Source organism: Myiozetetes cayanensis, unplaced genomic scaffold (assembly GCF_022539395.1).
Source record: "Myiozetetes cayanensis isolate MyiCay16 unplaced genomic scaffold, myiCay2020 scf5-8, whole genome shotgun sequence".
Classification (NCBI taxonomy): Eukaryota; Metazoa; Chordata; class Aves; order Passeriformes; family Tyrannidae; genus Myiozetetes; species Myiozetetes cayanensis.
The window spans coordinates 25,250,078-25,262,616 of record NW_026087742.1 but is presented as its reverse complement, the minus strand read 5'-3'; the positions used below and the strand labels follow the sequence as shown (position 1 = coordinate 25,262,616).

Genomic DNA, 12,539 nt, shown 5'->3' with positions numbered 1-12,539 from the left:
TATTTCTAAAAGCATTATGATAAGACATTGGTAGCTCAGTAAAATAATATCCTTATTTAATAACAAATCTCACAGACATGCTGTCAACCCTCACTGAACCTCTTCTGCTTAAGTCTTTCAGTTATAACATTTTGACTTCTTTCTTTGATAGAGATAACCCACCCATACATATTTGAATTGTACATGATGCTTTTCCTTTAACTCAATCTGATCTGGAATAATTCCAGCAGCCTGAAGTTCTGTATAATGCTAATTAACAGTTGTGCTCAAGTGGTGGTGTTTCTGAGGGACAAATACCAGCCTGTAAACGTGCTGCTAAACTGCTGGTTGGACTAACTTGAAAATAATTCTTAGAGAAGTAAAATGGAAATAATTCAGTAAGATGTTACAAAAACATAGGTTATACATCTACTTCCTTTGCTTTAAAAAATATTGATTTTATTTACCTTATTGCTGTATCCTTGCTTTTTATGTTTTGCTCCTACAGAATAGAGTACAGGAATCAAATCTGGAGGACAGTCCGCAAAATATTCTGTGCAGGTAACAGGTGACTCATGAATGTCAATAGGATATGGATTTTCAAAGATTGGAAAACTAGTTAAGGAAGACAATTTATTAGAAGCACTGTCACACTGAGTCATAGAATAAAACATATTCTTATATTAAAGAGAATAACAGAAACCAAGTAAAATCATTACTAATGAAATACATTTTCCCTTATTTATTCAAACTTATGTATTGCTTTTCATGTCAGTAATAATGTGTAGTTACGCAAATAAAGATATTAAAATTCCACTGCTGTGACAAGAATCCTCTTGTTACATAAATACCCAGTCATGTGAATAGTCCCTAAGGCTAACAGGGCTACTTGTGTCAATGATGATTAAGAACTAGTTTTTTTCCAACATCTCAAAATCTTATTTATACACAAGTGACACATTTTCTAGAATTTTCAGATTCATGGATATGATATATACTATGATGTAAAACCTGCTTATACAACTTTGGATTTTATATTGAGCAGCTTAGCTTATTGGGTTGCTAGACTGCTGATTCTACAATGAAAAACTTCAATAACAGATGAGTAGATCTCAGTTTATTCCTCAGTTCCATCAGTTTGAATGAGCTTATAAGGCAGAAGGCCCCACTTTTGGTGCACTGCAAAATGTTATTCACAACTGAAAAATATTTGGTTCTCATTTCAGTTATGTCCATTTTACATTGCTGAGATGATCTGAATGATTCTTTACGGTAAGTGAGATCAGAGCATGATTCACTTTAAATGTTTAACGACATCATGGGCAAAATCTGTTCCTATTTATATCATTGTATAAGTGTGAACATGGATGTACATGATAGTGTTATAGGCAGAACAAAATAAATAAGAATTGGATTTACATGATGTTTAGTTTCTCTTTGATAAGAACATTGAATCTGTTATGAAAGAACTATTTGTCATTTAAACCAGCAAATGGATCATGAAATAATGCTGTAGATCCATGCAAATCAATGCCACTAAGTATTAAGATACTTAAGTGGTGGATCCTGTGGAGTCTAGTTAGGCATGCATATAAGTAGAAGCTGAATCTGATTTCCAAAACATATGTTCAGGTCATAATTCAGCATGTGACCAAGTATTGCTTAACTTTGGTGCTGAATGAATGTTTGAGTACTATGCTGAAGGAACTGCAGATTGAGATTTATTCCAAAGATTAAGAACAAATATTACAATAAGCTCCTGTTGATTAGGTAATCTTACGGTAGAAGTGAATATTTAGAATGAATTATTTCCAAGACTGAATGATTTTGGATAGCAAAAAGACATCACATGATAACATTTGGAATTTTATGATAATTTGCTGGACAGTTAAACACACAAATAGATTCATATAAAACTTCATACTTACTTGCTTTGTGTCAGGTCAACGACAATGAGATCTTTTTCCAAAAGCACAACTACAGCATAGGGTTCTTGAAATTCTGTAAGCAAGGAATCAAGTATATAAGACATGGAGTTCTCTTACTAGTCATTTTAAGCTTGCAAGTCATATTTATGTTCTCCAGACTTTCACAGTATATTAGAAGTTTTAAGGTACAAATCCTTGACACATGCAAAAACCAGACAAATCTGGAAACCAGGGCCAGACAGGAAGTAAAAAAAATGACTTTTGGGTAGTATTGTTGACCAACATACAAAGCAGAAATAGAACTGGAATATTACAGCCTGCCAGTATGATTCTATATTGAAAGCAAAGAAATAGAATATAATGTTATCATTGCATTGATAAAGCTGATTTTTGCTGTCCAGAAATAATACTTCTACTGTGTACAACTGCACTTCAAAATCATATTGTGCAGTTTGCTTTATGATACACAATGCTCCCATTTCCAAGGTTGATTCCAAGAGAATATTCCATGGGAATATTCCAAATGAATCTTGTAAGTCTGCAATGTTCAATTCAAGTACTTACGTGCTCCTTCCTCCCACATACTCTTCAGGAGATTATGCAGCTTGGTTTTTTATTTAATTCTCTTTCCATTTATCAAAATTAAACACTTAAAATGACAAATAAATGCTTCCCTTGATGCATAGGGTGTATTAGTTTACGTAGGATAAAAGTAATTTTAAAATTATAAATGTGAAATTATGAATCTCTTTTCAACAGCAATAAATCAATCCAGCATGTGCAAGCTCAGAACACACTCTTCAGATGGATGGTGCCAAAATGATGAGTAAATGACAGCAGCTGATTCAGCTTCCTTTCAGTCTATGCACATTACTTTTTGCCTGCCTGTTTTATACAAGTCTATGAATAACACAGGCTAAACCAAAATGTTTAAATATTAGCTTGTAAGCAGGTGAAGATGCTACAAAATCTTAGCACTGGGAAGTATATGACACAGTTAAGTGAAAGCTCAAACTAACTTTGACTACTGAAAATTAAATTTTTGTATGCCATTGAAACAAATATATACTTTATCTTTACTAAGTGTATTTAATATGTATTTTATTTAGCTATGTATATAAGATTTATTTTACTTTTTTTGCTTGAGGGTTTAAAATGCTAAACTTTGTTTGGTTTTGACCTACAGCTTCTCTTAATTTACTTTCTGGAATTTTCTGGGAATATTCTTCAGAATGTAGGCAGGCCCACAATATGCAGCAAGCATTTTTAGCAGTTCATTTCATGCTGAAGTGTAAGAACTTTTTTGCAGATAAGTGATAGTTTAATCTTCAATAATTTAGCCATCTGTAGATTTTCAGCATCATGAAAAATGTCAGAAATATAAGCATACGTTTCAATCTTATATGAGAAGATTTATGCATGCTTTATTGTCCACTCATCACTTTCTTCCTATATTGAGAATGCAAACGATTTCCAGGTAATTTCAGTTATGTAGTTTTGTTGAGATGAAGACAAATGTGAGAATGGAAGTCCCTGGAACGGAATTAATGTATGAGAAAGGATAATTTCATTTACTTTTTCCATAACTGTATTTTTCTCAATAAACTCACCATTTGGATACGGTGTTTCACAAAGAGTTAAAAAATCAACTATAGGGTGATCCATTTCAAGAACTGTAATTGCTTTCCCATGCATGATTGTTAAACTTGGTCTTCGACAAGGCTTATCATATGACAGTCCACCAGAAAATATCACAAATGGTTCACTGTATTAAAAACAACAACGCAGTAGTTATAAGTCTATATAGGTCATACAGGTTTACATTATAGGTTTAGTTTTTAAATAGTAATAAATAGCTTTGCAGAAATAAAGTAGGAAAGATTCTGAAAGGACTTTAACTCAGGAATGTAATATTGAGTTAACTGCAAAATTAAAAACAAACCTGTTTTTACAGGTCTTGTACTCTACTTTTAGAATTGGTTTACAAGATTCAGGTTTTTTCCCATCTCTTTGAACTTTTCCTACAGAAAGAAAGAAGACGAAAACTCTATTAAAACATCATGATAATAGAACTATCAAACTAAAACATACACATTGAAGCAACTGTATAAGCCATAAGAGAATGGAACTTTAAAGCTATAGAAGATGCAGCTTAGTTACAGTTAGCTCCTATTTCTGTAAAATATGCATTGTCTAAATTATTAACATTTATTATGTCTCTGTGATTTTCTGCCACATACCTCTAAAGGACTATATGCCACACTTCAAAAACACCTAAAGCCCATGCAGATTACTGAGGATGGCACTTAACTAACAATTAATGAATTAGACTAATTGTACACTTTCTTTTCTGAACACATTATGACCATAAACAGCTTAGTTTTTTCCTAAGCCTTCTTAGATTGATGCAATTCCTTTTGTTGACAAAATGCTGCATGCTTTGGAGTATTACTAGTTGAGTGACAAAAATTAAATTAAGCATACAATTGAAATTCATTGGCTCAGGCCTGTTTTACCTTATGTTTAGAGTAGATGACCCCTGAGAGGTCTATGAATAAAAATTATAAAATAGAAGGAAATCTAAGAAAATGCTAAATCTTCTTTGGGCTACATAGGTCTTTCCTTCTCCTCCTTCCTCCCTTTCCACCCAGTCAGGTTTCATGGTAATGTATTGATTTGTAATGGAGTCAATACTTTTTTACCTCATTCTTGGGAAGCAGTGGCATATTAAGTCCCAGGCATAAAAGGCACAGTCCATTTCTTAATATGGCTCCTTTACTGCAGTTATTTGGGAAACCTTGTACCATCACCATGACAAACAACACAGTGCCTTGTACAAAATGTATTAACTTCTTGTAAAAATTGCACCTGAGCACGTAATTACAAAATATAAAGAAAGAAATGCAAAAATCCCATAGGCTGAGAGCCTCACAGACAAGTAGTGGACTCTTAAAATGAGTTGGATAAAAGAGCTATTTATGACACCAATTAAAAAAAAGTTTTCTCTAAATAGCTGATTTTTATAATAATTTCCAGCTACTATGCAAGAAGCAACTCTGGATCTGGGCTACAGTGAAAAATCAAATAAACAGAGTTATTATCAAACAGCATTGAGAACACTGTATTGCTTCTTAGTTACACATTTTCACTATCAAAATTACCATGTGGAATTGTGGTCTGGAATGGTCTGTTAGGACTTTTCAGATTCCATAGGGTCAAGCTGCCATCAGAGTGACTGCACATGAACTGTTTCCCTTCATGATGCCAAGCAACAGAATGAATAGCCTACAGGAATTAAAGAAGAACTTGAAACTGAAACCAAACACAGTGTTTACAGTAAAGATATTTTAATGTAAAACTTTGGATTATATTAATCTAATGGTATATCAAGAGTTGCAGGGTTCTTGTTTGTCTGAAGTCCATTACCATCACTTTCTAGCAACCAACGGCTGTAATCCACAATTCACCATAGAGGCTCACACAACACAATAATGTAAGGAAGCCTTCAGTAAATCAGACCAAAACTGAAGGAATAGGGTATTAAGGTAAAAGTGTAAGAACGGAGGACATACAATGCAATTGTAATGTGTGTGATAGCTCTCCTCAGAAGTATTTAATCTGGCAAATTTACAGAAAATTCAGTGTAATAAGTTTTACAGGAAACATACAAAACACGCAGTCTTCCCCAGAGGACATAGTACACTGTTCTTGAACAATTTCCACACCCACACTCACATACTTAAATTGCAGAGCAAGTACACAGAAATCTGTGACGTTTAATGTAAAAATCAAAACAGTATATAGACCAGGATTGTTTCATTGATCTAGGAAATTCCCAAAACAATGATGTGAGATACTTTGGAACAGATAGTGCATCAGAGAAGAGGAATATTGCACTCCTATGTGCACACTGCAAGTACCACAAGATGAATATTACATATGCCAAAAAGGAACACTTGAAAAATTAACAAACCATTCTCAATATTTTGTGCATAATTAGTGGAACTGACTGGAAATATCTATTTACATCAAACTAGCTGAAAGGATAATGGTGTAAGTCCTTTACTTTCACTGGTATGTGCTGGAAATAAACAAAAGCCATCTTCTGACAAAACATTCACTATGTAACACAGTTTCTCACACACTCCCTTCAGAAGCACAAACTCACAGAAGTCTCCCTTGAATCCATATCCCTTCCAGAAATGTTTGCTGCCAAATAGCAAAAAACACCATACGTTTTTATGTAAATGCAAATAAAAGAGACCTATTTTTGAATACAGTTTGAGAAATTTCTCTTTTTTTCAACCTAGGAAATGTTAAGGCCTTGCATGCACTTACAATTGCATAAAGCCATTTACCTGACTTATTCAAATCACTTTAAAATCATGCCTGGGTGTTCATAAGTCATTCACATCAATTTTACTCAAGCTGGCAAGAAATAAAACTATGTCTACTGGTCACTATTCAAAAGTCCCTGTTGGTCTTCCTCTTTTAGCAATTATATTGATTGTTATGGTCAGTTATGGCTCATGGTCTGGCAGGAGTATCAGCAGAAACAGACAAAAGAGCTGCAAGCTCTTACCAAAGCTTTACTCAGCTCCTGAGGCTGGACAGCATGGCCATAAATACATTAAGATGATCCAGATTTTTAATAGGAATCTGACATGCCTTGTGTATGAATGCTTGACTAACATGACAAAAAAAGACTCAAAACCCAGAGCTGAACAAACTCTAGACATTTATCTTTGAGTGACATAACAGGTATCACTCAAACTTCTACCTGCTAGAGGGGAGTTGGCACACAGTTCCTCTTAAAGACCCAGAAGACACCAAACTAACTGAAGCAACAAAGACAACACGGGAAGATGGTTCATACAGAGTCCAATATTGTTGCCCTCAGGTAGGAACAACCTTTGATCCGTGGGGAGCACTGCTTCACTTACACTGAAGGCACGTCTATCCTCATGCAAATTAATTCTGACATGAGCTCGTTCATGCTTGCTATTGTGCCAAATTTGGATCTGGTTGTGATATGCTACCACAGCTAGAAACATTTCACGTGGCTACAGTCACTGTGTCTGAGCAGCAGCTAGTAACCAGCATCTGAAAACTGTAACAAGCTGCTTGTTAAACTGCCTCTCAGCTACCAGGTGCCCCCTGCCAGCACAAACCTCCTGTGGAGTAGAGCTGAGGTGGAATGCTCCTGTCACAGACAGCTGGCATAGCAGCAACTCAAATTGACCTGTTAGACTTTGCCTTGACGTGGGCAAAAAAAACCATAGAATCACTTCTGGAGGTCTCAGCTGGGACTCACGGCTAATATGGAAAGATGGCACTGAACAAGTCCCAAATTTTCTCTCTGCTAGAATATGTCTAGATTCTGATCCGCTTTGTTAGCATCCACACATAAAAAGAGCAGTTATTTGCTTAGAAGAGAAGTTCATCATGGTGGGTGACTCATGTGAATGTTCACACAGTGTATGCACATAAAGCATACCACTCCAGATTGGGTATGTTTCTCCCTCTGCAATACTTGCAGTGGTTGCATACAAATTCTATCTTCTCTCATACACAGCATGCACTAAAATTAAGTGTGCCCAACACCATTTCAGTTCCTTCCCAATCACAAACCCTCTTTACTGAGGAGAATTCAGCAAAGAGTTTTTAGGACCCCTTTTAGCCATATTTTGAACAAGAACTATACTCATCTTATTGCTTCAGTGTTAAAAATCCTTTGTGTTAGTAGTACTGCAGGACCACTAAAATAAGGGCCACATCTGATTTGATATTGTAGAGTGACATAGTGTTTGACAAAGGTAGGGAGATGTCATTTGGCAAATGTCTCTGAGAACTCTGCAGCTTCATTTTGGAGATGTGTTCCAATGAAAGATGGTGACTGTTTCAGAAAGCTCTGAATGTGTGTTGACACAAACTTTCAAAGTCCGTGCATGAAGACGGCTGTTTTTTAGGGTCTGCCAACTATCAATAACAACTTGAGAATCCTCTGAAAGATCTGTCTTGTTTATGTGCTCTTTTTACACCAATTGATGGAAATAAACTTTTGAAGAAAATTAGAAAAGGGCTTGCAAGCAAAGCCTTTTATAGAGTGCATCATGTAGGAGCATTGATTGGAAGAGCCTCAATATCTCATACATATCACCACTGAGAAGATGACAGACATCACACAAAGGCAATTTCCAAATGTCAGAAGTCAGGCAGGTGAGGCAGAAGGCCAGCTTGGCTGAACAGGAATCTTCTCTTGGAGATAAGGTAAAAAGAAGGTGCATGCCTGGTGGAAGGAAGGTCAAGTGACCTGGGAAGAATTCAGAGATGCTGCTTGCTACTGTAGGGAGAAAACTCATGCAGCCAAAGCTCAACTGGAGTTGAAGCTGGCCAGAAATGTGAGGAATAATAAAAAGAGTTCTTCAAATATATCAATGGCAATAGGCAATATAGAAATTGTTACAGTCTGTTACAGGATGAGGATGGTCACCTCACAAACAGGGACAGAGACAAGGAAGAGATGTTTAATGCTTTCTTTGCCTCTGTCTTCAACAAGGGTGGTGGACCGAGGGGGTCTCAGTGCCCTGAGCTGGAGGACCATGACTACAAGAATGATCAACTCTCAGTTCCCCCTGAAATTGTGTGGGATCTGCTGCTCCAGCTGGATCCCTACAAATCTATGGGGTTTGATGGGATTCATCCCAGAATCCTCAAAGAGTCAGTTGACATCATCACAAAACCTCTCTCAATGATTTTTGAGGGGTCTTGGTAATCCAGAGAGGTCCCACATGACTGGAAGCTGGTGAACATTGTCCCAATTTTCAAGAAAGGCAAGAAGGACACTAAAGGCCTGTGGCTGAAAAGAAATATCTAAATTCATGAGATATGAAATTATTCCTCCCTATGACAACTGAATGTCAGCAGATATAGTCCCCATCTTGAACTAAAAAAAGGAAGGATATTTAGATTTGTAGATAGACAGTTAGCAACCTTCTTTCCTTTTCCCTATCAAAAAGTACCTGTTTCTCATTTCTGTGCTGCACAATGACAGGTTCTATAGAACTGAATAACAACAGAGAGTCTCCTTCTCAATAGCTGGTCTGGGAAGACTGAAATCCAATGCTATCAAGGGTAACATAGGACAAATCCAGTTGAGGCTTGATCCTAAGAAGGGATGAGTATTTGGATGGAGTCCTGAGTGTACTGACATGTGTTTTGAGTGACATTACCAAACTGTAGAGCTACCTGAACAAGACTATAGAGAAGATAGAACTTGCCTTGGTGAGTAACACTGACAGTCCATCAAAGACAAGAAAATAAGCTGTTACTCACAGTACACACCAAGTGCTAATCAAGAAGCCTGCTGCCAGGGGAAATTTTGATACTAAACAGAAGAATTGGCTCCACTTATAAGCCAGAAAAGATAGTGCCATCTGATGATCATTTAAGATGCCAGAAGAGGAACTGGTGAGTTAGATGAGATCTTCAGTTCTTTTAGCATCAAATGGTGTGACTCCACTAGTTTCAAAACTGATGCTAAAGAAAGTATAATGACAGTGAGAAAAATGAGGTGGATTAATTTTATTCAGAACTCATGCAAAGAGGCATTTCGGTATTTAATGAAGATACAGAACATTTACAGTAATTTATCTGAGACTTCACAGATACCTCGCAACTGGCTGGCTCAGTTCCAGAACAATACTGAAAGCTTGGTCAGACATCTTGGGGCACACAGGGTGCATCAGTCCAGAGAGCATGGAGAAAGGGAACAGGAACAATGACTTCTGCACTGTGATCTTTGGTGACCAATCCATAAGATGAGGCTTAGGTCTGAAAACTTGGATTGATGCTAAATACCAAGTGGCACATGCCGAACAAGTAATTTGGGACTCACAAAAGCTATATAACCCAGGATTTAAAAAGAACCCTTCTTAGTGGCTACCTAAGGGAATCATAGCATATCTGGAATATTATGAACAGTCACAGCCTGAAAGTCTGGAATATGGCTAGTCACACAACCCTTTTAAAAACAAAATAAGAATCTTGCAACTATTTCAGTAGATGATAAGAAGTCAGCACAAGTTGCACAAAGTGGAGTAATGACACAGCAAGTAACCGCTGAGGAGGAAAGTACAGGACTGACAGGCCAAAAAAAGTTCCTGAGGACAGTACTGAAAAATGTGGATCAAATAAATTGCATGAGAAATTTTCACCGCTCAACTACCCTGTCTCAACAAGAAAAAAGGAAACAGTATTATAAAGATCCTCTTTTATGTAGACTCATTCTAAATACAAGAGAGGAAAGCTGATGGACAGACACACACCTGACTCTCCCCCAGGAGACCTGTAAAAGCAAAAAGTTGTCCAGCCTTAGGTAATAGAACAGGTGCAATTTCACAAGTGTATGCAGAGGCAGACTGCCACTTAGAGACAATTTAGTGGGCATGTCTAGAAGCTTAAGTGCTGGCTTGTTCACACTCTGTCCTTTAAAACATTTGCTATGTGGGTGCTCAGAAACTTAATCTTGAAGCTCACAGTGGTTTCAATGTGTCTCTGAAAGCAGGCTGAAAGAGTATAGGATTCAGATGCACTAAGATTACCTTTTAGAGGGAAGTAAATATGTATACTCCTTACACGTAATGAAGTGACAAGGTGAAGAAGAGAACTACAGGAGACCAGTTACTGCTTGGATCACTTAAAAGAAAATGTCCTTTTATACCTTCAGTTGTAGTTGCATTCACATTCACTCAATGGTGAACTTTAGAGAAGGACTGGTAGAACAAAGCACGTTTTTCTGTTGAGCTAGTGCTAAAATCACAATTACTAGGAAGATATGTATTTTGGAAACAATTATGCCAACTATAATTTTTTAAAACCATTTAATAAAATCTTAAGTAGTAGGTAATATCAATAGCTGTACAAATATTTTGTCTTTCATTCTAATTAATGTTCTACATAGTAAAGATGTTTCTATAATTCCTTATGTAGCTATATCTCAGGTCAGCTCATTGCTACACTCTGTTCAACTGAGAATCCTCATACAGAAGTTGATGAACTTGTCAGAATCAAGAGGAAGAGACTCTGTGTTGAAGTACAGCCATGAGAGTCTAACACATCAGAACTAGAGATTTTAGGCTTTGATTTGTATTGTCAATAATTTGCCCAAAAGCATAGCACAATCAGTATTTCCAGAACCAGCAATGCCTTAAGACAAATATACATCTGCTTGGTAAGACATATGGCAAGCTGCTGAAAAATGGATTTTCTGAATTAATGGAAATTGCTTACCTCATCATAATAAGCTCTCAGATCAGCTCTTTTAGATCGTAAGTCCCAGAACACGACAGTCCCATTTTCATAGCCTATCAACAGCTGGAGAAGGGAAACAAACACAATTACAGTTCCTGAATCAAAAGGTATATACAGATATTGAATGATATGAAAAGAAATGCCAAAGTGATGTGCAAGATTGTAATCTACTCTACATGTAATACCTTCAAACTATCTCTAGTAGTATAAACTACTTCACATTACTGACAATTTAACATGTGATATGGGAAAAAAATTGGCTTTATACATCTTTTTTTTCCCCTTGGAAGATTATGTGCCTGGACAGTTTTCACGATTGCATATCTGCTGAAAAAATAAGATTGTAGGAAAATATTTGACACCTAATCACTTAAATAACTTCAAACCAAAGTGTCACCAGATGAAACTGTCATTCAGCTACTTATATTCCTTTAATTTATGCCTTCTATTGCTTAAAAACATTTTGAAGAATTATTCCTGCAGAATAATAAATTGCTTGCTTTCCTAATAATTAAAAATTAATTAACTGATATGCCAATTTTTACCTGTTTATACCAATTTATACCTGTTCTTCTAGAACAGGTATATCACATCATTGTGCACATCTCAGAAATACCAGCAAAGAAGGTCTGAGAAAAGATGAATGAGTAGAAAAACAATGCTCAGGAGAAAAATAAGAATGAACACAATCCTTTCTCCTTGTCTCCATTGAAAAGAACTGAAATATTGATCTGGCACTGTAGAGTACTCTTCATTTGAACACAATTAATTTCAGATCTTACGGACAATATGAAGTCTAGCCTACTTAGGTGTCCTGGAAATTGTTTCCCATAGAGTCTGTCTTCCTAAGAGTCTATCCTGGATATGAAGACTGGAAATGACCAAACTGGAAGACTCACACATTTCTGCTGTAGAATATTTTATACAACTGGTAGTGATAGCTGCAGTTGTTCACTGCCTATAGACACATGTATCACAGAATGCAGGCAAGAATTTACAGTTTCTATATTAGGAATTTGAGCAGAAGAATGACAAGATTATCTCCTAGTCAGTGAAAGTTTAACAGCATCTTTGCTATCACTCACTTTGGCTTGCATAAAATTGAAATTTGACTGGGCTGCTAAACAAAACATCACTTTTTTTCCAAGTTAAGTGTGACTGATACATCATACTGCTACAGAAGAGTCTGGGAATACTCTCAATCCTACTGGATATGATTCTTTGTATTGCCAGGAGAATATTCCTTATGTGGAGATGTAGCACTAATCTGACAATGACTTATAGTTAATACCTGAATATGAACAATACCTGATTACTTAA

The 12,539-nt window shown here is 36.2% G+C and overlaps 1 protein-coding gene across 12 annotated transcripts in view; it reads right to left on the bottom strand.

Moving 5' to 3' along the window:
- Window positions 1-12,539, bottom strand: part of STXBP5L (syntaxin binding protein 5L) — a 181,218-nt gene that overhangs the window by 71,358 nt on the left and 97,321 nt on the right. For all 12 annotated transcript variants that reach the window (XM_050333882.1, XM_050333883.1, XM_050333880.1 and 9 more), the window contains exons 7-12: window positions 11,199-11,282; window positions 5,069-5,192; window positions 3,850-3,928; window positions 3,518-3,672; window positions 1,908-1,980; window positions 447-594 (exon numbers count right to left, since the gene is read on the bottom strand). In XM_050333882.1, coding sequence (XP_050189839.1) covers window positions 447-594; window positions 1,908-1,980; window positions 3,518-3,672; window positions 3,850-3,928; window positions 5,069-5,192; window positions 11,199-11,282 — 663 coding nt within the window. The remainder of the gene's footprint in view (window positions 1-446; window positions 595-1,907; window positions 1,981-3,517; window positions 3,673-3,849; window positions 3,929-5,068; window positions 5,193-11,198; window positions 11,283-12,539) is intronic.